Source organism: Heteronotia binoei, chromosome 9 (genome assembly GCF_032191835.1).
Source record: "Heteronotia binoei isolate CCM8104 ecotype False Entrance Well chromosome 9, APGP_CSIRO_Hbin_v1, whole genome shotgun sequence".
NCBI classification, from domain to species: domain Eukaryota; kingdom Metazoa; phylum Chordata; class Lepidosauria; order Squamata; family Gekkonidae; genus Heteronotia; species Heteronotia binoei.
In genome coordinates this window covers 115,252,662-115,279,133 of record NC_083231.1, presented here as the reverse complement: position 1 = coordinate 115,279,133, position 26,472 = coordinate 115,252,662, and the positions used below count along the sequence as shown (strand labels likewise).

At 47.4% G+C, this 26,472-nt stretch overlaps 1 protein-coding gene across 3 annotated transcripts in view; it reads left to right on the top strand.

Moving 5' to 3' along the window:
• CTNNA2 (catenin alpha 2) overlaps positions 1 to 26,472 on the top strand; it is a 1,018,631-nt gene that overhangs the window by 312,401 nt on the left and 679,758 nt on the right. For 2 of the 3 annotated variants that reach the window (XM_060247184.1, XM_060247186.1), the window contains exon 7: positions 25,993 to 26,196. In XM_060247184.1, the coding sequence (XP_060103167.1) occupies positions 25,993 to 26,196 (204 nt within the window). Of the gene's footprint in view, positions 1 to 7,519; positions 7,539 to 25,992; positions 26,197 to 26,472 lie in introns of those variants that run through there. The other variant, XM_060247187.1, reaches the window with a different exon arrangement.

Sequence of the window (26,472 nt, the reverse complement as noted above, 5' to 3'; positions counted from 1 at the left end):
CTGAGACCTTCTCCATTGCAAAGCAGATGCTCTACCACTGAGCAATGGCCTCCCCCACAGCCAACCTTATCTTGCTTCAGATGAAGCTGACTCCCAGAGGGAGGCACCATCTTCGGCTCTCAGAACTCGGTCAGGTTCATGCGAGTGGAGACAGGGAAGCAGATACTTTGCAGCTGAGCAGTTAAGAGCGTCAAAGATTCCAGCATTCTGAGTGGCGCTTAGGAGCTGTTTGGCCGCTGATAGAGCACCAGCTCGACACCGTTTTTACAGCTGGTATTTCCTGCTTCTCCAATCACAAGAGGCATCCCCAAGCTGCATATATTTCATCTATAACCAGGCCTCGGATTCAGTGGGAGCTCACCGGAGCACAGCTCCTGAACCTTTCTGAGAGTTCCACCTCCTCCTTCCCACCTTGTCCATTGAATAGTAGGTGCAGCTGCATAACAATCCCTGGATGAGCTCCACCACCTTTTTTTCTACAAAACGACCCCTGTTTATAATACGTTAGACATCAGTTCTTGTGTCTCTTTCACTCCAGATCCACCGTGCTTCCATTTTCTGTGGGTTTAAGTTATGGTAAATGTGGATTTGCTCTGAAATAGCAAGCAACTTGCATGGGACCGTTTCATTTTAATTATTTCATTATTGCTGGAATTCTGGGGGAAAAAAAATACAATTCTTTCAGTCAGTGTTAACGCTGGGCTGTTGTGGGCTTGGGCATTGATCGATAAGTCTTGCTTTTGCGGCTGTTGGATCAGCAAAAATGTGCCAGCTACCAGTTTTCAGTGGCTCAGGCAGTCCAAATAAATCTGGATGCATTAATTGTATTAGACAGGCAAATTAGAAAAAAAAAGTCAAGCACAGTATTGATTTGACTTTGATGCAAAATGTGTGCAGAAGGATAAGAAACTTTGTCTGGTAGAGAAACCTGCTGTAGCGCCCAGGGGTTCTCTGTACCACCTCCCCACTCCCTGGAAGAAGGCCAACCTAAGGCTTATTGCCAGGGCACCTTTCTCTTATTGCTGCCACCAGGCTAGGTTATGTATAGGTCCCAGCCCACCCTAATTTCCCCCCAAAGGAAAGGAAAGGAAAGGTCCCCTGTGCAAACACCAGTCGCTTTCGACTCTGGGGTGACGTTGCTTTCACAACATTTTCACAGCAGACTTTTGACGGGGTGCTTTGCCTTTGCCTTCCCCAGTCTTTACACTTTCCCTCCGACAATCTGGGTACTCATTTTACTGCCCTCGGAAGGATGGAAGGCTGAGTCGACCTCGAGCTGTCTACCTGAAAGCCCAGCTTCCACCGGGGATCGAACTCAGGTCGTGAGCAGAGCTTAGGACTGCAGTACTGCAGCTTTAACACTCTGCGCCACGGGGCCCTTAACAATTTCCTGCCTGAAGGGCTCAACAGTTCCCAGCTGCTCTGAAACTGGTCATGCCTTTTGCCTTCTCTTAAGGTAGGTCCAGGAATCCACTGACACAGAAACAGGATGAGAAAAGTTTAAAGGAAATTGTATTTAATAGGGCAGGTAAAGAAAATAACAAAACCAAGCTAGCTATTGCCTCACCCTTGGGTTAATGGCAAAAAGTCCAACAATCAAAGGCCTTCAGGGACTCCCTCCTGGAATGGCCTCAGGGTTTCAAAGGTATCAAAACTGACCCTCAGGTCACTATTGCATCTTGGCTTAATGAATAGACAAGAGGAGAAAAAGACTCTCCTTTTCTAACCACCAGCCTTTCATTAGCATCAGGGACTAATCCCCTGCAGCTGGTGGCTCCATCCTGTGGCTGCAGCAGAAGGGAGGTATCCTGAAAGAACTCAAGTCCATTTTAAAGCATGCCTCTGGCACTGCACCTGCGGATAGGTTTTTGATCATTAGGCAGCAGTTTCCCCCTTTTTGTATGATACAGACCCTGTTCCTATTGATCCTCAGCAAGCGAGGGGCGTGCAAGACTAGCGAGGGGGAAACCCGTACCTGAGCCTGGCGTGGAACAGATGCGGGAGAGAGCAACAAGGACGATCAGAGGGTCTACAGGATGATCAGGGGCCTAGAGCCCTACAAGTAAAGGTTGAGGGACTTCGGTGTGCTCATCTGGAGGAAGTTTAAGGGGTGGCGTGATTTGAAAGTGTTTGGAAAGCTGTCACTTTGAGGAATGCAAAAGAACAGTGGCAGCACAATATGTTGAATACAAAAATATCGACAATATTGTGCAAAAACACACACTTTTGACTAATATATACAAAATTAAGTAAATTATATCATATAATGAACAGCCTACAAAAGTGGGCATGCATTCATACAGTAGAAATTAAAGACAAACAAGAGTCTCAAATACAGTATTACAGGGAGGACCCCACACAGTCTCTTAATATTCCAAACAGAGTACTAAGACTCAATAATAAAGTTCCACAGGAGTCCCTCCGTTGCTTGTTGACTTCTGAAGGAAAAATTCTTGCCTTCACGCAAACTCCGGCTTCGATTGCGTTCCGCTGCTCCTGCAGCTTCCTCGTAAGCCAACTGAAACTTCCAGCCAAGTTCTCTCTCAAACGCCCATTTTGGTATCTTAATTAGTGCTTAATTTTGTATATATTAGTCAAGAGTGTGTGTTTTTGCACAACATTGTTGATATTTTCGTCACTTTGAGGAAGGCAGGGAGTTGTTCCTGTTGGCAATGGAGGATAGTACTTGCAATAACGGGTTTTCAATTATGGGCAGAAAGCTACTGGCTGGATATTAGGGTTTTTTTTAAAAAAAACAGAGTAGTTTCAACAGTGGAAATCGGCTGTCTTCGGAGGTGGTGAGCTCCCCTTCACTGTCATTGTTCCAGCAGTGTCTGGGCAATCATTTGTCAGGGATGCTGTAGGCTGATCCTGCATAAACCTATGGAGCAGAGGGCCATCAGTGGATTAGTCGGCCTCTACGGTCCCTTCCAACTCTACGATTCTGTGATTCTATATACCCCGGATAGTGTGCTTGCCCGGCCTTGCTGACTATTGCATGCAAGTACAGATGCAAAAAATAATTTGCTTATGCACCACGGCATGTTCTCATCTCCTCTGGCTTGACAGCGAGGCTCAACTAAGCTGGTCAGTTTCAGACGCTGAGTGCACATCTCCAAGTCTTTTCTGTTTCCCTGTGGCTTTGGTGAGTTCGCTTGGCCCCAGAGCTCCTCTGTGCCAAGCCAGAGTGCCGAATCAGAGCACCTGGAGCCATGTCACTGAGTTCATCGCTCCACCGTGCCTGCTCTTTCAGTGGGTACGGGCTCCTTCAAGAGCATCACCTGCTTCCAGAGACGGCGAACAAAACATGTACGGCAAACTTAAATTTACAGCATCTGTCCGTGCACCAGTGGGCTAAGTTAGCTCCTCTGAACGCTTTCATTACTTTGTAATGCTTGGGAAAAATATATATATAAATCAAAAGAGTTTCTGGCTTAACGTTAGGAAGGACTTCCTGACCGTTAGAGCAGTTCCTCAGTGGAACAGGCTTTCTCCTCGAGAGGTGGTGGGCTCTCCTTCCTTGGAGGTTTTTTAAACAGAGGCTGGATGGCCATCTGACAGCGATGAAGATCCTGTGAACTTAGGGGGAGGTGTTTGTGAGTTTCCTGCATTGTGCAGGGGGCTGGACTAGATGACCCTGGAGGTCCCTTCCAACTCTAAGATTCTATTAGGAAGAACTTCCTGACCGTTAGAGCGATTCCTCACTGGAACAGGCTTCCTTGGGAGGTGGTGGGCTCTCCTTCCTTGGAGGTTTTGAAACAGAAGCTAGGTGGCCATCTGACAGCAGTGCAGATCCTGTGAATTTAGGGGGAGGTGTTTGCGAGTTTCCTGCATTGTGCAGGGGGTTGGACTAGATGACTCTGGAGGTCCCTTCCAACTCTATGATTCATTCTCTCTCTTCCTCCCTCCCTCTCTCTCTCTCTCTCTCTCTGTGTGCGTCTGTCTGTCATCTATCTATCCATCTCTCTCTCTCTTTATCATCTATCAATAGTTTTGTGTGAATGGCAGTCTTACTGATATGGCTTAAAATGAAGCAGCACAGTGGGTAGTTTCAGATGTGTAGCTCTGTGGATCTGCTGTAGAAGAGCTTGAGTCCAGTAGAACCATAAAGACCAACAAGATATCCGGGTATAAAGCTTTTGAGAGTCAAAGCTCCCTTCTGTTGTGTCCGACCTAATGTTGGGACCTTTGACTCTCAAAACCTCACCGTATTTTTCGCACCATAAGACGCACTCCCCCCCCCAAAAAAAAAGTGGGGGGGGGAAGTGTGTGCGCCTTATGGAGTGAAGGTACCGTACGTACCTTCCTCGGGGGGGGGGGGGGTGATCCGCTGCTTCCGTCCCGGCGCTTCCCCGCGCCTGCCTGCCTGGCTCCAGCTCTGACGCTTACAGCAAGCGCCAGGATCGCCCCCTCCACCCTCCAGTCCCAGCGCTTGCTGTAAGCATCAGCGCTGAAGCCATGCAAACAGGCAGGGAGAAAGCACGCCGCCCTCTCCACAGCCGGCGATCGCGAAACGCTGGGGTTGCGGAGGGGGCGGGTGCTTCCTCTGTGCCTGGCTTCAGCTGCTGCTTATAGCAAGCGCTGGGACTGGAGGGCGGAGGGAGCGATCCTGGCGCTTGCTGTAAGCATCAGCTGAAGCCAGGCAGGCAGGCACGGGGAAAGCACGCCACCCCCTCCACAGCCCAGCGCTTCGCGAAGCGCTGGGTTTGCGGAGGGGGCGGGTGCTTCCTCTGTGCCTGGCTTCAGCTGCTTCTTACAGCAAGCGCCGGGATCGGAGGGTGGAGAGAGCGATCCTGGCGCTTGCTGTAAGCATCAGCTGAAGCCAGGCAGGCAGGCATGGAGGAAGCACCCGCCCCCTCCGCAAACCCAGTGCTTCGCGAGCGCCGGCTGTGGAGGGGGCGGCGTGCTTTCTCCGTGCCTGCGTGCCTGGCTGGGAGACAAGCGGCGAGATCGCTCCCTGCGAAGTGCTGGGTTTGCGGTGGGGACGGAGGGAGTGATCTCGCCGCTTGTCTCCCAGCCAGGCACCTGCGTCTAATGGTCTGGAGCGTCCAGTAGACCGAAAAATACGGTATACCTTGGTAATTGTGTTGGACTTTAAATTTTCTACAAACTCTCTGCACTCCCTTCTGTCATCCTCTAGGGGCCTCTTAAGAGATGGCCGGCCCCAGGACGGCTCAGTTAGCTATCACCAGGGGAAGGGTCTTTTCAGTTGTAGCCCCTACTCTGTGGAGTGCGCTCTTGGATGATGCCTGTCCCCTGCCAGAATTGTTTAATTCCCACAAAGCACACAAGGCCAAATTGTTGTTTAAAATACTGTAGTAACATATCATCATTTATCATTAAATGTTAATACACATATATAACATTTTCACCCCCCCCCCTTTTGTGACCCCCAGCAATTTTTGTGACCCAAATTTGCGGATGACACTAAATTGTTCAGGGTGGTGAGAACCAGAGAGGATTGTGAGGAACTCCAAAGGGATCTGTTGAGGCTGGGTGAGTGGGCGTCAACGTGGCAGATGCGGTTCAATGTGGCCAAGTGCAAAGTAATGCACATTGGGGCCAAGAATCCCAGCTACAAATACAAGTTGATGGGGTGTGAACTGGCAGAGACAGACCAAGAGAGAGATCTTGGGGTCATGGTAGATAATTCACTGAAAATGTCAAGACAGTGTGCGTTTGCAATAAAAAAGGCCAACGCCATGCTGGGAATTATTAGGAAGGGAATTGAAAACAAATCAGCCAGTATCATAATGCCTCTGTATAAATCGATGGTGCGGTCTCATTTGGAGTACTGTGTGCAGTTCTGGTCGCCGCACCTCAAAAAGGATATTATAGCATTGGAGAAAGTTCAGAAAAGGGCAACTAAAATGATTAAAGGGCTGGAACACCTTCCCTATGAAGAAAGGTTGAAACGCTTAGGGCTCTTTAGCTTGGAGAAACGTCGACTGAGGGGTGACATGATAGAAGTTTACAAGATAATGCATGGGATGGAGAAAGTAGAGAAATAAGTACTTTTCTCCCTTTCTCACAATACAAGAACTCGTGGGCATTCGATGAAATTGCTGAGCAGACAGGTTAAAACGGATAAAAGGAAGTACTTCTTCACCCAAAGGGTGATTAACATGTGGAATTCACTGCCACAGGAGGTGGTGGCGTCCACAAGCATAGCCACCTTCAAGAAGGGGTTAGATAAAAATATGGAGCAGAGGTCCATCAGTGGCTATTAGCCACAGTGTGTGTGTGTGTGTGTGTGTGTGTGTGTGTATATATATATATAAATATAAATATATATATATATATATATATATATATATATATATATATATATATATATATATATATATATATATATATATATATATATATATTTGGCCGCTGTGTGACACAGAATGTTGGACTGGATGGGCCATTGGCCTTCTCTAACATGGCTTCTCTTATGTTCTTATGTTCTTATGTTCTTAATGCATGCCCCCTTATCAAACATCCCCGTATTTTTATTTAATCTAATTTGTTATAAAGTAATAAGCTCTGTCCATTAGAAAATCTTTCTCCGAAAAACTCAAAAGTTATAATCCCTCTTCATGTTATTTCTTCTTAATTGTTGGGAAAAAGAAAAAAAATTATGATCCAATAATCATGTCTTTTATACTGTAATCCATATATTGTTTCCTTAAAAATTAACCATTGTCAAAGATCACCAAATGTCCTTTAACATTCCATTGTTTTTCAATGCATTTTTTAAACTTTCCCCAGTCGTTTTTAAATTTCTCTAAATCTTGTTCTTTTAAGATTCTTGTAAGTTTGTCCATTTCACTCCGATTCATAACTTTCAGAGTTCATTCCCATACTTCTGGTATTTTGTCTTGTTTCCACATTTGCGCATATAATGTCCGTGCAACTGAAAGCATATCAAGGCCAAATCGTTTAGGTTGCCTTTGGACGGTAATCCACGTTTGTTGGTTTGTTTTTTGGTTAGTCGTATGGTGACGTGTTTGTTTTTTGGGTAGTGGTATAGTTAGTGTTAGTGGTATACATATTTTAATAGTTTAATTTTTTAATGCGGATATTTTATACTTGTCGATCTGTTTTTATGTTGTTTTTACTTTATTTATGTGGTTTTAATGTTGTAAGTCACTGTGAGACCCTTTTGGGTGAGCAGCAACTCAAAAAGACACCTGATGAATCAATCCAAACCTGTATATTCAATGCATTTGCACACTATCTAGATTAATGGGGTTAAACTCCCAAGCGATGTTAGTTTGTGTGGTAGAAGTGGACTGCCCACCCCCCCTCCATAGAAGCCCTGCTTTTCCAATTTGTGTAGCACACATTTTTTTTTAACCACACCACAATCACCTGATGTTTGTCAATTCCGAGCTGATGCGGTCCAGAAAGGACTGCATGGAACGCCACCAAGGGACATTGTGCTGTGTGACGATAAACACAATGACTAATGGGTTGGAGTATCCTGTGCCAGGCTTCCAGCAGATGCTGTGTATTCCCAAAGGACTATTCATGCATCCGTCTTGCTTCAGGTAATAGTTGTTTTCTCACTTTTTCACCGGCTTGATAAATGTCACTTTATCTGTGCATCGTGATGTATAAATGCGTGTGCTTTGTACTTTTCTCCCCCCAAATTTGTCAGCCTTTTTATTTAAAGAGGAAAGTTATAGTTCATAACACAAACGTGTGGATGAATAGGCTTCGATTTAACAAACACATTTTCACCTTCGGCGTCTTATTTTCCTTTGTGCTGTTCTTCTTCAAGCCCTTTCCTGGAAATATTCGCTACAGCGGCCTTCAGACTAAGCGTTGGGCTCCTTTTTCCTTTGAAGCCGAAGCACTGCTTTCTCGCAGCCTTACTGAATGCCTGCATCCCCCCCCCCCCCCAAGGTTGCTCTGAAATCAGTTTGTGCGTCTGTGTACTAGACCACTATTATGTGAAGTTTGCATGACAGGACTTTCAGACGGAGGTCGAAAGAAACCTTCTGAAAGCAAAGCAACGAGGACGCTGCCGCCGCCTCTAAATAAGACATAACTGCAGCTTCTTCTGTCGACAGGCATAACATTTGAAAGCAGCAGGGCGCCGGGGAAAATAGATTTCTAAAGAGCAGAAACTTCGCTGTATGTCACAGAACAAAGGCCCGGCATATGGGTCAACTCAGACGATGCGTCTCGTGAGCTCTTGAGCAGTCATCTCCGAATAATTCTGCAGGGCAATTGCAATGTTTGAAGCGTCCATTTTTCGTCCAGATGTATAATCAGCTGGTCTTGGAGGATCATGACGTCAGCCCCCATTGTGTATCATTCGGTTCTCTGAAATGTAGACATCCCCTCGCTCATTCTGATCCCTGCGCAAAACACAATGCCTTCATGCGTTTGATAAGTTTATCCTTTCCACTGTCTGACTTAAGTAAGGTTGGTGTGCGACTATTGTAGGATTTTCTTTTGGCTTAGTAAAAAGAAGAAGAAGAAGAAGATATTGGATTTATATCCCGCCCTCCACTCCGAAGAGTCTCAGAGCGGCTCACAATTGCCTTTACCCCCCTCCCCCCACAACAGACACCCTGTGAGGTACATGAAGATATTGGATTTATATCCTGCCCTCCACTCTGAAGAGCCTCAGAGCGGCTCACAATCTCCTTTACCCCCCCCCCCCCCACAACAGACACCCTGTGAGGTAGATGAAGATATTGGATTTATATCCCGCCCTCCACTCTGAAGAGCCTCAGAGCGGCTCACAATCTCCTTTCCCTTCCTCCCCCACAACAGACACCCTGTGAGGTAGATGAAGATATTGGATTTATATCCCGCCCTCCACTCTGAAGAGCCTCAGAGCGGCTCACAATCTCCTTTACCTTCCTCCCCCCCCCCCCCCACAACAGACACCCTGTGAGGTAGATGAAGATATTGGATTTATATCCCGCCCTCCACTCTGAAGAGCCTCACAGCGGCTCACAATCTCCTTTACCCCCCCCCCCCCCCACAACAGACACCCTGTGAGGTAGATGAAGATATTAGATTTATATCCCGCCCTCCACTCTGAAGAGCCTCAGAGCGGCTCACAATCTCCTTTCCCTTCCTCCCCCATAACAGACACCCTGTGAGGTAGATGAAGATATTGGATTTATATCCCGCCCTCCACTCTGAAGAGCCTCAGAGCGGCTCACAATCTCCTTTACCCCCCCCCCCCCACAACAGACACCCTGTGAGGTAGATGAAGATATTGGATTTATATCCCGCCCTCCACTCTGAAGAGCCTCAGAGCGGCTCACAATCTCCTTTACCCCCCCCCCCCCCACAACAGACACCCTGTGAGGTAGATGAAGATATTGGATTTATATCCCGCCCTCCACTCTGAAGAGCCTCAGAGCGGCTCACAATCTCCTTTCCCTTCCTCCCCCACAACAGACACCCTGTGAGGTAGATGAAGATATTGGATTTATATCCCGCCCTCCACTCTGAAGAGCCTCAGAGCGGCTCACAATCTCCTTTACCCTCCCCCCCCACAACAGACACCCTGTGAGGTAGATGAAGATATTGGATTTATATCCCGCCCTCCACTCCAAAGAGTCTCAGAGCGGCTCACAATCTCCTTTACCTGTGAGGTGGGTGGGGCTGAGAGGGCTCTCACAGCAGCTGCCCTTTCAAGGACAACCTCTGCCAGAGCTATGGCTGACCCAAGGCCATTCCAGCAGGTGCAAGTGGAGGAGTGGGGAATCAAACCTGGTTCTCCCAGATAAGAGTCTGCACACTTAACCACTACACCAAACTGGTAAAAGCAGTCCCCTGTGCAAGCACCGGTCGTTTCCGATTCTGCGGGGGACGTAGCTTTCACAACGTTTTCACGGCAGACTTTTTAACGGGGCGGTTTGCCATTGCCTTCCCCAGTCATCTCCACTTTCCCCCCAGCAAGCTGGGGACTCCTTTTACTGACCTCGGAAGGATGGAAAGCTGAGTCAACCTCGAGCCGGCTACCCGAACCCAGCTTCTGCCGGGATCGAACTCAGGTCGTGAGTAGAGAGCTTGGACTGCAGTACTGCAGCTTTACCGCTCTGCACCATGGGGCTCTTTGGATTAGTACTTAACTGTTTTTCAAGAGTGCTGTTGAGTGCTGAATGGCAGAAAATGCCTTTTTAAAGGGTTGTGATCACTTAGATACTTAATAATTCATTCCTTTTCCAATGGAACAGTGGGCTATCTGAAGGAGGGTTCAGTGGGTTAAGACGGTGGTCAGTGACTGAAAACAACCACACAGGAATAGCAGTTGTATGTGCATTAAGTGCCACCCGGTTGCTTCCAACTTAAGGCGACCCGGTAAAATAATGACCTCTCCAGTGTCCCATAGTTAAAAGCTTTGCTCAGTTCTTGCAAATGGAAGGACGTGGCTTCCTTTATTGAGTCTGCCCATTTGATAGGGATAGTGTTTAGCCATTTCAGTAGAAATCGCAAGTGCAAAAATAGGGAGGCTGAAAGGCTCAAGAAGCGAAAAATTATTGCAGCCATGACTTGAAGGATATACACTGTTTACTCTGAGTAAATCCTTGAAATGTGTAGGGATCCATGTCCAGTGCACATGACTTGGCTATGGGAAAGAGATAGTGGCTCAGTGGTAGAGCGATAAAAAAGGCCAACGCCATACTGGGAATTATTAGGAAGGGAATTGATAACAAATCAGCCAGTATCATAATGCCCCTGTATAAATCGATGGTGCAGTCTCATTTGGAGTACTGTGTGCAGTTCTGGTCACCGCACCTCAAAAAGGATATTATAGCATTGGGAAAAGTGCAGAAAAGGGCAACTAGAATGATTCAAGGTTTGGAACACTTTCCCTATGAAGAAAGGTTAAAATGCTTGGGGCTCTTTAGCTTGGAGAAACGTCGACTGCGGGGTGACATGATAGAGGCTTACAAGATTATGCATGGGATGGAGAAGGTAGAGAAAGAAGTCCTGTTCTCCCTTTCTCACAATACAAGAGTGGGCTGGCTTCCCAGATCAATATAAGGAGTGTGTGTGTTACCGCCTGGTGCCTTTGGCTCGCTGTGGTATGGAGAGCAGGTGGGTTGGGAACCTCCAGGGCGGGAGAACCCCCGCCTGGCCCAGGGGTTTGGCAGCCCTATTTCTGGGTGACTTTGGCCCACTCTCAGCCTAACCTACCTCACAGGGTTATTGTGAGGATAACCTGGAGGAAAGCAGAAGGATGTACACCAAAGCCAGTTTGGTGTAGTGGTAAAATGTGTGGACTCTTATCTGGGAGAACTGGGTTTGAGTCCACACTCCTCCACTTGCACCTGCTGAAATGGCCTTGGGTCAGCCATAGCGCTTGCAGAGGTTGTCCTTGAAAGGGCAGCTGCTGTGAGAGCCCTCTCAGCCCCACCCACCTCACAGGGCGTCTGTTGTGGGGGGAGAAGACATAGGAGATTGTAGGCCGCTCTGAGTCTCTGATTCAGAGAGAAGGGCGGGGTATAAATCTGCAATTCTTCTTGTTGGGGAAGAAAGTGGGATATAAATACATAAGTAAATAAAGCAACAAGAGCTCTGTGGGCAGAGTGGTAAAGCTGCAGTTCTGCAGTTGAAACCCTCTGCTCATGGCTTGAGTTCGATCCCAGCGAAAGCTGGTTCAGGTAACCGGCTCCAGGTTGACTCAGCCTTCCATCCAGGTCGGTAAAATGAGTACCCAGCTTGTTGGGGGGAAAGTGTACATGATTGGGGAAGGCGATGGTAAACCACCTCGTAAAAAGTCTGCCGTGAAAATGTTGTGAAAGCAACGTCACCCCAGAATCGGAAACGACTGGTGCTTGCACAGGGGACTACCTTTACATTAAATAAAGCAACCAACGTGGACAGACAGGCCAAGTGATTTATTCATTTCATTATGCTATTTGGTTTGGATCATAGTCATACTGGGGGGGTGTGGGTGGAATCTTTGTCCAGGGGCCCATGGTGGCTCTCGACATCCCTGAGTATTAAATCTGACCAATGTTTCCTCTAAGCCATAGAGCCTTGTGAGCAAAAATTCTACTTTGTGAGCTCCTGGCATTAAAGCTGTGAGCTGCTGCATCAATTGGCTTGCTCTGGGACCGTTTTTCCTGAGCCAAGACCAAAAATGTGTGAGCCGGTGTTTAAAAAACTGCGAGCTAGCTCACACTAACTCAGCTTAGAGGGAACACTGCGCCTGCTCGTTAAACAGTGCAGAAGATGTTATTACATCAGCAGAAACGGAGTGAATTTTCCTGGACTAGCCTGTTTCTGGGACTAGCCCTATTTCCTTTATACAAATACCCCCCCTGAACAATTCTGTTTTAATAGTTAGTTAAATGGCAGAGTCAGAAACGACTGGGGCTTGCACAGGGGACTGCCTTTACCTTTTTAAATGGCAGGTCCTGAAAGCTCTCCTGAGTCCCTCAGCCAGGCTGTTCCTCGGCTGCTACAAGAGTAGAGTCGTGCCCGGGCACCGCCCCCCTCCAGTCAAAAGGCCAGCAAGCCACCTGCTGCCCACAATCACATAAGAAGTGGAGAATGGTGGTGTGGGCTTCTCCAGGGGTTAATGAGGGCTGCTGGGGGCGTGGCAAAGCCCCTGGTGGCTGGCTGGCTGCCCGCTCTCCTAATCCAGGGATTGTTATGCAGCTGCACCTACTATCCAATGGACAAGGTAGGTGGGGAGGAGGTGGGGGACCCCTCAGAAAGGTTCAGGAGCTATGCTCCTGTGAGCTCCTGCTGAATCTGAGGCCTGGCTGTATACAACCTGCGTAGTCTAGCCCTTAAGGCACAGACTTGTGTTTCATTAAGAACTTTTAGTTCTGGAATGGAGGTGTTTTATTTCTTATGCCACCCTGACCTCTAGTGGACAATAGGCAGAAGTATTTCTTTTTTTTTTTTACCTCCTTCCCATATTGGAAATGAGTTTGTGATACCCTGTCTTTGAATCTTTCATACGAACAGTGTAGGGCGTGGGATACGCTTGATCTCCATTAATCTAAACGCTTGTGTTAGGGAGATGGCGCTTTTAATGAGTGTGTCCTGTTAGGGCTGCCAACCTCCAGGTGCAGCCTGGAGATCTCCTGCTATTGCAATTGATTTCTATTGCTATTCCAATTGGATTTCCAATTGATTTCAGTTTCCCTGGATAAAATGGCCACTTCGGAGGGTGGAACTCTGTAATATCCCTTGTCGAGGTTCCACCTCTCTCCAAGCTCCACCCTCACATTTTTAGGTATTCCCCTGTCCAAAGTTGGCAGTCCTAGTTCTCACTGCATACTTTCAGAAAGAAGCTGGTCGCTTCATGGGCGGTGGAAGGAGGGAGATACGTTGAATTCCTTCACCTGGTAACTTCAGTTAACATTTTGTCTTTCTCATCCCTCATTAATTTGATGCTGTTAGACCTTAATGAACAGTTCACAGAACTCTGTTAGATGGGGTTCTGTCTCTTTGAAGTGCTGGAACTTTGTATTAGCAGCCGGAGTTGCTTCTTTTGGGGGTGTTTTCTATGCTTTTGGCATCCAGATTTGATGCTGTTTTGTGTACGTTCTATGCAACATTGTCCTCTTCCACTTTCCAGATTCCCCCTCTCCGTAGCCCGCTCTTTCTTAAACTCGGTCTGCTTCCACATGGATCTTTTGACCCGTCCCACAGCAGCACTGTTTAGGGGTGCATCCACATGATGTTACCTTCTGTTTGTTCTGCTCCTGCTTCCCCCTGCTGTCGAAATCCTTTACCAGCCTGTTGTGACATGACCTTTTTTGAAATCATTAGGGTTTGTAGAATCTTTCGGGCTCAAGTGCCGTGTTCTACTAGAGAAAGTTTTCGTTCCAGACGTTTCGTTCTCAGCTGCGGAGAACATCCTCAGTGGCATTGCAGCCGGAGCAGGCGCTCTGACCTTCTTGGCTGCTGTGCATTGAGTGAGGCCAGGGCTGCTATTTCTAGGCTGGAGGGGGTGTGGTGAGAGGGCAATTGGTTTGTGGATGTGCCCATTGTTTCGTGGGACTTCCTGGAAGGGTGGTGATAAGGAAACTGGCTGTGGAATGTGACCATTGTTCTGTGTTGATTGCTGGGAGGGTTGGAAGGGGTGTGAAGGGGTGTGAAGATAAGGAAGATGGTTGTTGACTGTGCTGATTGTTCTTTGGAATGTGCTGGTTGTTCTGTGACCTTCTGCAATTTATAGTCTGTAGGGTGTTTTGCAGAGCTGGATACCAAGAATGGTGGATGGAAATGCCTTCTTCCTTTATGTTAAAGTTTTCTTTTTTGAAATGGTTGGCAACCCTACGCATTTGGGAAAGGTGGCCCAATGATAACCTTAACAAATGCATACGTTGAAGCATCTGTAGAGCTAATGTCATGTATTGATTGTCAAGTGCCTTGCCATATTTTGATTCTTATTACGCTACTTCACTGTGCCTCTCAGCTTTGCCGCTTCCGCTGCGCCTATCTCTAATGTAACAAGCTGCCCAAATACTTTCTGCTGGTGTGGTGGGTTGCCAGGGGAGCCCCAAAGTCAGCCTGCTTGATTAGATGCACCTGCAAGGAAAGGGCCTGGGCAAGTCTTGCTTCCCGCTTTTTGCTTGAAAGTGTAACGGATAGGTCCAACTATATATAAGGGGCCCTGCAGTAGATTCTTCAGTCTTTGCAAGGGCCGTTTTGTCTCCAGAACTGTCAGTGAACAATAAACTGCCATCATCATTATCATCATCAACATTTTTTGGAGAAGCATGCTGTTGTCACGATTAAACAGAGATTAATTGACATGGAGATTCAAGACCTTAGAAGTCTCGCTTCTGGCTGTTGCTCTCCCGTGCAATGGCGGGGGGGGGGAGGGTTACTTTTAGTGGTTCACTTACAGAGCCAGTGTGATGTAGTGGTTAAGTGTGCGGACTCTTATCTGGGAGAACCGGGTTTGATTCCCCACTCCTCCACTTGCAACTGCTGGAATGGCCTTGAGTCAGCCATAGCTCTGGCAGGACTTGTCATTGAACGGGCAGCTTCCGGTAGAGCCCTCTCAGCCCCACCCACCTTCCAGGGTGTTTGTTGTGGGGGGGGGGAGATAAAAGAGATTGTGATAAAAAGGAGTATGGGATATAAATCCAATATCATCATCATCATCATCATCATCATCATCATCATCATCATCTTCTTCTTCTTCTTCTTCTTCTTCTTCTTCTTCTTCTTCTTCTTCTTCTTCTTCTTCTTCTTCTTCTTCTTCTCTCTAACACACACACACTCTCTCTCTCTCCCTCTTCCTCCCTCCCTTCCATGTCCAGAAAAAGTTTATCTTACATCTTTCTCTGGGGAACCAGACAGTTCTCTCTGAAACACTTCAGATGTTGAAGGACTGTGATCCTTTGAATTGAAATGTCTGGTGACAAGTTTGCTCCAGCTTTGCCTTTATGACTGATGACTTGCGATTTGTGTGCAAAACCCTTGTCAGACCTCCTTTCCCCCTTTATCTGGCAGCCTCCAAACCCACACTAATGCATTGCGGCAGCTAAATAGTAATAACGATGATTTTAAAAGACATACCATTGTCGGTCCCGGTTCTCAGCATTGCAAATGCAATCATCGATTCGCTTGTCGTTATTGTATGGAAACTGTCACCTTCAAGAAGCCTGGCGAAACCCCCCCCCCTTCTCCTGCATGAAATGGAATATATCATCTGCAAATCACCCAGCGTCACAGAAAACACACAAAGCAAGCACGTGTCTTGATGTTTCCACTGCACTTATCCATGGCAGTTAAAAATTAATAATCTTAAAATGATTTTTACAGGAAAAGAAAAGTCCATACGTTCATACTTCAACAGCAGGGGTTCCTAACCTTTTTAAGACTGCAGACACCTCTGGATTTCTAACACATTGGGGGGGGGGCGCAGCCACAACATGGCTGCTGCAGGAGGCGGAGCCAGCCCTAAAATGGTTGCTGCAGTTTACCTTCAGTCGCACGCTGAAGATCCCTGGGCTGTCGTGGCGACTGCTGCCAGAGTAATGCATTTAAAAATCGCCACGGCTAATCAACGTCTTCAGTAGCCAATCGGAAGCCTTGCTGGGTGAAAGCCCTTACCTGTTCCCGCCCTTTAAAACAAACGAACCAGCTTGACTGACACCAGAACAGTGTCAGTGGATACCATGGGAACCATGTTGATGTCCCCCGTTCTACAGCGTTCTAAAAACTGTTATAATGAGGAACCACATGATTAACGAAGATAAAAAGGAGCCACGGCTAATCCAAAAGCAATAAAAGTCACCGCCCAGGAAGCAGGCGAAAGCCACTCTCACTGTCTCTTACATACCGATACCTTGGGTAAGTGTTGTGACCAGCTGCAGGGCAGTCACAGTCACCTGGCTCTGGTAATTCGAATGAAAGCTTATCCTAGTGTGATAGAGATGGACAAAGGACCTTGTAGCATGTTCATGATGAGCCAACAGGGCTCCAGGTGTGGAACAGCTGGGACCCTGCATGTCTTGAAGAACATCCCTATGAAGAAAGGTTGAAGGAGCTGGGCATGTTTAGCCTGGAGAGGAGGTGGCTGAGAGGTGATAGGATCACCATCTTCAAGTTCTTGAAGGGCTGTCATCTAGAGGATGGTGTGGAATTGTTTTCTGTGGCCCCAGAAAGTCGGACCAGAACCAATGGGTTGAAATTAAATCAGAAGAGTTTCCGGCTCAACATTAGGAAGAACTTCCTGACCATTAGAGTAGCTCCTCAATGGAACAGGCTTCCTCAGGAGGTGGTGGGCTAGATGGTCATTTGACAGCAATGAAGATCCTGTGAATTTAAAAAGGTAAAGGTAGTTCCCTGTGCAAGCACCAGTCGTTTCTGACTCTGGGGTGATGTCACATCACGACGTTTTCATGGCAGACTTTTTAATGGGGTGTTTTGCCATTGCCTTCCCCAGTCATCTACACTTCCCCCCCCCTCCCCCAGCAAGCTGGGTACTCATTTTACTGACCTCGGAAGGATGGAAGGCTGAGTCAACCTCAAGCCGGCTACCTAAACCCAGCTTCTGCCGGGATTGAACTCAGGTCATGAGCTGTGAATTTAGGGGGAGGTGTTTGTGAGTTTCCTGCATTGTATAGAGGGTTGGACTAGATGACCCTGGAGGTCCCTTCCAACTCTATGATTCTATGCTCCCTGTTCCCCCTAGGTTCAGCCAAAGGAACCTTGCTTCCAATACAGTTTACACAGAGATTTGCAGCTATCTACAATAGGGTTTTCTCTTTGGGGCGGGAGAGGCTGGAAGTCAATAGGTGAATATAATTTTGGGTACTAGACATATTCCTCCTAATTCTTACTGACTTTTACAATGTTGTTGATTATTCTGGTTTTATAACAGGCCAATTCTCCCCCCCCCTTTCCTTTTTTTTGAGGGGGGGATAACAACATCTTCTTCTTGTAATAATAGTAACAACAATTGTTGGTGTTTGGACAGGATACCGGAGAGAAAGTTCACATATGTCGTAATTTAAGCTTCAGAAAGCACCTGTGTTGGTTTTCAGTAGAACAGCTAGAGTTGAGTCCAGCAGCACCTCAGAGGCAAATAAAGATACTCAGGTTACATATCTTGCTGGCCTCTAAATCTTGTTGGTTTTTAAGGCTGTACTGGGCTCAAATCCAGCAGTCCTGCTTGTAAAGACAGCTCAAGGCGGGTAGCTGACGTGAGTCTGTTTGTAGCATTAGAAAAGCGTAAGAATCCAGCGGCACCGTAAAGGCTAACAAAATGTGTGGCAGGGCAGGAGCTGTCGTGAGTCACTGCTCACTCGTGAAGAAGGGTCGCTGGTGCATCTGAAGAAATGTGCAGTGACTCACAAAAGCTCCTCCCCTGCCACAAATTTTGTTAGTCTTTCAAGGTGCTCCTGGATTCTTACGCTTTTCTTCTGCTACTTGTGAAGAAACGCATTTTTGTTTCCCCTGGGAGGTTTGAAAGGAGACCCCAATGTCTCCTGGCTCCACCCCCAGTGTCTCCTGGCTCCGGGGAGGGAGGATCGCTCAGTGGTAGAGCCTCTGCTTGGGAAGCAGAAGGTCCCAGGTTCAATCCCCGGCATCTCCAACTAAAAAGGGTCCAGGCAAAGAGGTGTGAAAAACCTCAGCTTGAGACCCTGGAGAGCCTCTGCCAGTCTGAGTAGACAAGACTGACTTTGATGGACCAAGGGTCTGATTCAGTATAAGGCAGCTTCATATGTTCATGATGGGGAGGGACGGTGACTCAGTGGTAGAGCATCTGCTTGGTAAGCAGAAGGTCCCAGGTTCAATCCCTGGCATCTCCAACTAAAAAGGGTCCAGGCAAATAGGTGTGAAAAACCTCAGCTTGAGACCCTGGAGAGCGGCTGCCAGTCTGAGTAGACAATACTGACTTTGATGGACCAAGGGTCTGATTCAGTAGAAGGCAGCTTCATATGTTCATATGAAGATAGGTTATAAAGGTTAATATGTTCATATGTTCACCCCCAATGTCTCCTGGCTCCACCCCCAGTGTCTCCTGGCTCCACCCCCAAAAGTCCCCAGCTATACTCTGTATTTCAACAGCTTTTTTCCTCTGGGCAGAGAACAGGGTGGAAAGGAGGAAGTCAAAGGAGCCATTTTTTTCCCAGGAGAGCTGACCTCTCTGCCAGCTGGAGATAAGCTTCAAAAGCGGGAGATCTCTAGGCCCCACCCGGAGGCTGGCTTCCCTAGTCAAGGTACTAGAGAGAGAGAAATGGTCTCTCCAGGTGTTGAGAGAGAGAGAGAAACCCTAAGGGTCCGCAGGCCAGAGCAAAGCCATTCTGCCGCACTACTGAGGACTAGGGTTGCCAATCCCCAGGTGGGGTCAGGGGATCCCCTGGTTTGGAGGCCCTCTCCAAGCTTCAGAAAGCAGGGGGGAGGGGGAGGGAAATGTCTGCTGGGCACTCCATTATTCCCTATGGAGACTGATTCCCATAGGGAATAATAAAGAATTGATCCGTAGGCATCTGGGGCTCTGGGAGGGGGGCTGTTTTTTTGAGGCAGAGGCACCAAATTTTCAGCATAACATCCAGTACCTCTCCTCAAAACACCCTCCAAGTTTCAAAAAGATTGGACCAGGAAGTCCAGTTCTATGAGCCCTAAAAGCAGGCGCCCCTATCCTTCACAATTTCCAGTGGAGGGAAGGCATTTCAAAGGTGCACGGTCCCTTTAAATGTAATGGCCAGAACTCCCTTTGGAGTTCAGTCATGCTTGTCACAACCTGGCTCCTGGCTCAAGCCCAGTGTCTCCTGGCTCTACCCCCAATGTCTCTTGGCTCCACCCCAATGTCTCCTGGCTCCACCCCAATGTCTCCTGGCTCCACCCCCAGTGTCTCCTGGCTCTACCCCCAATGTCTCTTGGCTCCACCCCAATGTCTCCTGGCTCCACCACCAGTGTCTCCTGGCTCTACCCCCAATGTCTCCTGGCTCCACCCCCAATGTCTCCTGGCTCCACCCCCAATGTCTCCTGGCTCCACCCCCAGTGTCTCCTGGCTCTACCCCCAATGTCTCCTGGCTCCACCCCCAGTGTCTCCTGGCTCTACCCCCAATGTCTCCTGGCTCCACCCCCAATGTCTCCTGGCTCCACCCCCAGTGTCTCCTGGCTCTACCCCCAATGTCTCTTGGCTCCACCCCAATGTCTCTTGGCTCCACCCCAATGTCTCCTGGCTCCACCCCCAATGTCTCCTGGCTCCACCCCAATGTCTCCTGGCCCCACCCCCAGTGTCTCTTGGCTCCACCCCCAATGTCTCCTGGCTCCACCCCCAATGTCTCCTGGCTCCACCCCCAATGTCTCTTGGCTCCACCCCAATGTCTCCTGGCTCCACCCCCAAAAGTCCCCAGCTATTTCTTGAATTGGACCTGGCAACCCTACCGAGGACCAACCCGTCTTCCCCTCTCCCAAAGGGACCTTTGACTCTCGAAAGCTCATACTCGGAAAATCTTGCTGGGCTCTATGGTGCTACCATAGAGTTGTGGCATTGGAGTTTACACTTGCAGCAGTGGGGCTGCTGGTTTTTCAAACACGTCTAGGATGGCTGTAAAATACATTAAAAAAAAAATCCGTGTCAAGCATCATGTCGCAGGGACACACTTTCCATTACCTTGTCTTTGGCAGCTATGAACCTCAGGACAATTAATCATAATCTGAATTATGTTGTCAGGCTCTGATTTATGACTTTAATGGCTTCTGATTAATTATGAATGTAAATGAATTGGAACACTTTACATTAGTCATTCACTAACCGACTGTCAGTGAATGGTGGGAAGGTTAAGGTGGCCGTTTTCTCATCGGGGGTAACTTCGCCAGAAGAATGTTCTTTTGAAAATCTTATACTTTTTTAAAAACAATCAACTAAGAAAATCTTCTTTCTTAACATAAATAAGCCTGCCTCTTTGCCTCTCTCTCTCTCTCTGACCGCCCCCCCCTTTTATAATACAGAAACCACCTACCCACCGTGGCATGGGTGAGATGAGAATACGAAAGGGTCAATCGTGTTTCTAGCTCACTTTTATTCAAATAGATTCAAGCCGAAAGTGCAGTCTTTCAAAGCCGTGCTTTTGGAAATGTGATATCTGTCGGTGTGACTGTTTAAAATATTGCTTGCCTGTCGGCAATGCAGGTCACACGCTTCTCCTCCTGAATTGTTTAGAAGTTTTTTTTTTTTTAAATCTACATTATCTATGGGACACCTTTTCTTTGCTAAGGCTCAAGGTAGATTACAGAAGGGGTCCTCAACCTTTTTGTGTCCACAGGCAACTTGGGGTACTGTGCTATAAGAGTCCACCCTCCAAAGCATGTTTTTTTCCAGGGGAACTGACCTCTGTAGTCTGGAGATAAGCTGAAATTCCAGCTGATTCCCAGGTCCCACCTGGAGACTGGCATCTCTTTGTAGAGGCTTATAAACATTATGCACAGGGTGCACAAAGTGAATAGAGATTCCCCACCAACCACCCACATACACAAAGTATTAGAACTTGGGCTACCCGGTAAAGCTGATGGTCAATATATTCAGGATGAACAAAACCCTCCCTCAAAGTACTTCTTTGTTCAAGAAGTGGTTAAAATATGCAGAATTCACTGCTAGAGGACACACTGATGATGATGATGAGGGCGATGAAGAAGAAAAAGATATTGGATTTATATCCCACCCTCCACTCTGAATCTCAGAGCGGCTCACAATCTCCTTTACCTTCCTCCCTCACAACAGACACCCTGTGAGGTGGATGGGGCTGAGATGGCTCTCACAGCAGCTGCCCTTTCAAGGACAGAGTCTCAGAGCGGCTCACAATCTCCTTTCCCTTCCTCCCCCACAACAGACACCCTGTGAGGTGGATGGGGCTGAGAGGGCTCTCCCAGAAGCTGCCCTTTCAAGGACAACCCAGGGCCATTCCAGCAGCTGGAAGTGGAGAAGTAGGGAGTCAAACCCAGTTCTCCGATAAGACTCTGTGCACTTAGCCACTACACCAAACTGATGGCCATGGGCCATATAATTAAAGGGGATTAGACAGATTCATTATTGAATAATGTACTGAAACATTTCTATGACACTTTTCTCCTGAAAAACTAATACACCTAGCGTTCACACGACTGGTCATGTCTAGTCCTTCTGATTGCAGGAAGGAGTGGGGGGGAGCGCAACTGAGGGGTACAATGTTCCTCACAAATTCCTCTTCTTTTCAACCTGTAGAATAGGTCCATCAATAGCTGCTGCCCAAGATGAGAAAGGGAACTTCCACATACATAAGCAATAAACATCTGAACGCCTGAGGACTTTTTGGTAAATCTGTAGCAAGTGAGGCTGGCTTGCCCAGTTCATAAGAACATAAGAGAAGCTATGTTGGATCAGGCCAATGGCCCATCCAGTCCAACACTCTGTGTCACACAGTGACCAATATGTGTGTGTGTGTGTATATATATATATATATATATATATATATACACGCATGCACGCATGCGCACACACACATACACACACATATACATGGGGAGGGATGGTGGCTCTGTGGTAGAGCATCTGCTTGGGAAACAGAAGGTCCCAGATTCAATCCCCGGCATCTCCAAAAAAGGGTCCAGGCGAATAGGTGTGAAAAACCTCAGCTTGAGACCCTGGAGAGCTGCTGCCAGTCTGAGAAGACAATACTGACTTTGATGGACCAAGGGTCTGATTCAGTATAAGGCAGCTTCATATGTTCATATGTACATAGATACATACAAACACATACAGTCACATATATATACTGTGGCTTATAGCCACTGATGGACCTGTGCTCCATATTTTTATGGGGGCTTGTAAGACGACCCTGTTTCAGTTAGCATTTAACTGAAATACTGACCACCACTTCCGAGACGCTAGATCCAATGGATGTTGAAGATCATTGAACACCATCTTAAGTCTGTATAAAAACTATCACCAAATTGTTTTAAATTGCTTAACGTTTTTACTGTAAGTTATGTGGTGTGACTGCCCTGAGCCTTTTTTGGCGGGGAGGGCGGGATATAAATCCAAGAAAGAAAGAAAGAAAGAAAGAAAGAAAGAAAGAAAGAAAGAAAGAAACCTTAACCTCTATGGCTTCCTTAGGGACTCTTCAGAGCAACTGGCTAGACACTGGACTAGATGCTTCCCAATGGCAACCAGCTCTTACGGCTGTTGCTCCTTCAAGGCAGCAGGAGAATTAAAGAAGAAAGAAAAGAAAAAGGCAGCCTTGCTTGCTATGGGTTTACCAAAAAAGTTTCAGGCAATTTCTGGAGCAAGGTGACATCACCTTCCGTTTTCCCCTGAAGTGACGTCACATCACTTACAATGCTGGCGCCTCCCATATTCCCACCATCTTTTGGTGGTTCCAGCCTAGGCCAAACACGGGCCTTATTTTCAGTGGAGACCAAAATGATTCATATGCTGCTTCTTCTTCGTCTCCACCTTCTTCTCCTTCTCCACCTTCTTCTCCTTCTCCACCTCCTTCTCCTCCTCCTCTTTTTACAATAGCCAGATGTCCTCTTTTTAGAGATCAGGTCCTTTTTTGTATATGTGTCCTCTTGGGCTTTTAAAAAATCTTTCTGAAGTTTCCTCTTCGGGGGGCAGGTTTGGAAGGTTACTTTACATAGTAGGGGTATTTAAAAGTGTGTGAGTGTGTGTGTGTGTGTGTGTATATATATATATATATATATATATATATATATATATATATATATGCAGCATGTGACCCTCTATGGGCAACTACAACGTACATAGATTCAGGTGAGTGGCCATGTTGGTCTGAAGGAAGAGAACAAAGTTTGTGTCCAGTAGCCCCTTTAAGACCACCAAAGTTTAATTCTTTGTATAAGCTTTTATGTGCGTGCACATTTCTCCAATGCCGAAAGTGCATAAACACAAAAGGTTATACCCAGAATGAAACTTTGGTGGCCTTAAAGGTACCACGGGACTCAAACTTTGTTCTCTTGCTTCAGACCAACACGGCCACTCACCTGAATCTATGTACGTTGTAGTTGCCCATAGCAGGGCATACGCGGCATTGGTTTACGGATTTATCTTGTCTGATTTTCCCGCGGTCACAACCTGTGCTGCTTTGAATTGCCGATGGTGTTCCTGTTTCAACGAGCACTGTTATTTCGTTTCTTTTTTTTGCAGTTGCCTCCCTAAGTACCGTGAGTTAGAAAATAACCCAGGGATGATCTAAAACCGCTTATCGTTGAGACCAAAGGTTCTGCAGAGCGAGAAATGCACCATTTGGGACCGTGTTTTGCTGCCCACCCCGCAAATCGAATCGCAGGTGGCTGCAGAAAGCATTAATGTGTAGATAAAAAAACCACCCTTAATATAGGAAGCCAGGAAATGAAGGAAATTGTTCCCTCCAAAAACACATATTGTTTTAAATGGGTGTATGATATCATATCTCCTAGTGCTTCTTTGGCCGTGGACGGATAGCTCCCTGGCTTTACGTGGCAGACAATCAAGTGCAATTAGAAGCTCATGGCTGAGAGTCTAATCTGTTTTTAAGAGTAATTCAATTCATTCGTCCGGTTTGAACACATGAAGCTGCCTTATATCAGATTAGACCTCTGGTCCATCTTTCCCATCACCTCCTACATGATCCTTTTGGCTGGAGACGCCGGGGATTGAATCTGGGACCTTCTTCATGCCAAGCCGTGGCTCTCCCACAGAGCCACAGCCCCTCCTCCTTTTAAGCATTTGTTTCCTGCTCAACATTTTCCAAAGCAATCTAATCCTTACTGTTGGCGTGTTGACCTCTGCACCCGCTGCACCAAAGAACTGGCTTGAAAGAAACTTTTAAATCAGAGGTGTTAAACTCGTTTGTTACGAGACTCTTATCTGGGAGAACCGGGTTTGATTCCCCACTCCTCCACTTGCAGCTGCTGGAATGGCCTTGGGTCAGCCATTGCTCTGGCAGAGGTTGTCCTTGAAAGGGCAGCTTCTGTGAGAGCCCTCTCAGCCCCACCCACCTCACAGGGTGTCTGTTGTGGGGGAGGAAGGGAAAGGAGATTGTGAGCTGCTCTGAGACTCTTCGGAGTGGAGGGCGGGATATAAATCCAATATCTTCATCTATCTCACAGGGTGCCTGTTGTGGGGGAGGAAGGTAAAGGAGATTGTGAGCCGCTCTGAGACTCTTCGGAGTGGAGGGCAGGGTATAAATCCAATATCTTCATCTACCTCACAGGGTGTCTGTTGTGGGGGAGGAAGGTAAAGGAGATTGTGAGCCACTCTGAGACTCTTCGGAGTAGAGGGCAGGATATAAATCCAATATCTTCATCTACCTCACAGGGTGTCTGTTGTTGGGGGGGGGGGGTAAAGGAGATTGTGAGCCGCTCTGAGACTCTTCGGAGTGGAGGGCGGGATATAAATCCAATATCTTCCTAATGTTCTTCTCCCACTTGCTCAAGCAGCCTTTTGTTCTCTCCCGGGCAGTTGAAACTTTGGCTTTGCCAGGAGCACTGCAGCCACAGGACGCCTGAGGAGGCTGATCCCGGGAGGGAAGGCAGCTGCCCCAGGGAGGGTTCATGGGAGGCTCATTCTCCCAAACTCTTGGTTCAGGAACTGTGAACCAGATCAGTTCCTGCTTGAACCACAGTTCATGCCCATCCCTATATACGACTTGTTATATATCATATCCAGAGGAGGGCGACAAAGATGCTGAGGGGTCTGGAGACTAAATCCTATGAGGAAAGGTTGAAGGAGCTGGGGATGTTTAGCCTGGAGAGGAGGGGCTGAGAGGTGATAGGATCGCCATCTTCAAGTCCTTGAAGGGCTGTCATCTAGAGGAGGGTGTGGAATTGTTTTCTGTGGTCCCGGGAAGTAGGACCAGAACCAGCGGGTTGAAATTAAATCCGAAGCGTTTCCAGCTCAACATTAGGAAGATCTTCCTGACCATTAGAGCGGTTCCTCAGTGGAACAGGCTTCCTCGGGAGGTGGTGGGCTCTCCTTCCTTGGAGGTTTTTAAGCAGAGGCTAGATGGCCATCTGATAGCAGTGATGATCCTGTGAATTTAGGGAAAGGTATTTGTGACTGGGGTCGCAAAGAGTCAGAATTGACTGTGTGACTGAACAACAACAAATTTGTGAGTTTCCTGCATTGTGCAGGGCGTTGGACTAGTTGGCCCTGGATGTACCTTCTAACTATGATTCTATGTTTCTATATGCTTCAGAATCCTTGCCCGATCCGGAAAACATAGGTCTCGGAATTTCATTTATTTATTTGCTTGCTTGAAGGTCACCATTTGTGTTTTCTGCAATTTAACACTTTCTCTTGATGTCTTGAGATAATTTATGACAACGAGTAAATAGGACTTGCCATTTAGGACTTTCAAAAATATCTCATTGCTTTGGAAGTTAGCCAATGTGTGTTAGAAGTGTTCCCCCCCCCCTTTTTTTAATAAAAGTTGGATTTTCTCCGTCAATTTGAAAGAAGCCCCTCCTCTTCAGCTCCGCAGTTCTCACCAACAACAATTAAAATGGAAGCGCGCACTTAACAACTTTTTCGTTTTTTCCTCCCCTCCCCCTCCACAGAACAAGATCATTTTAGACCCCATGACGTTCAGTGAAGCCCGATTCCGACCATCTCTCGAAGAGAGGTTGGAGAGTATTATCAGTGGAGCGGCTCTCATGGCAGACTCTTCCTGCACCCGCGACGACCGGCGCGAGAGAATCGTTGCAGAGTGTAACGCCGTACGACAGGCCCTCCAGGATCTGCTCAGCGAATACATGAACAATGTAAGTCGAGTGATGCTTTCGGTTTCCTTTTCCCCCTCTCTGTCGATCGATCAGTCATTCCGTGGATGCGATGAAAGGTTTCTGTGTTTTGTGAAGCATTCATAGTTTGGACTCTCTCCCCCTCCCCCTGAGTTTAGCGGACAACTTGAAACTGAAATGTCTTTAAGATCAGTGTACCAGTGATCCAGACGGGGCACATGAGGCTCATCCATGGTCATGATAGAGGGTTGGCCTTGAGCGGCACCAGGGTTCTCACTTGCAAACAGGGTTGCCAAC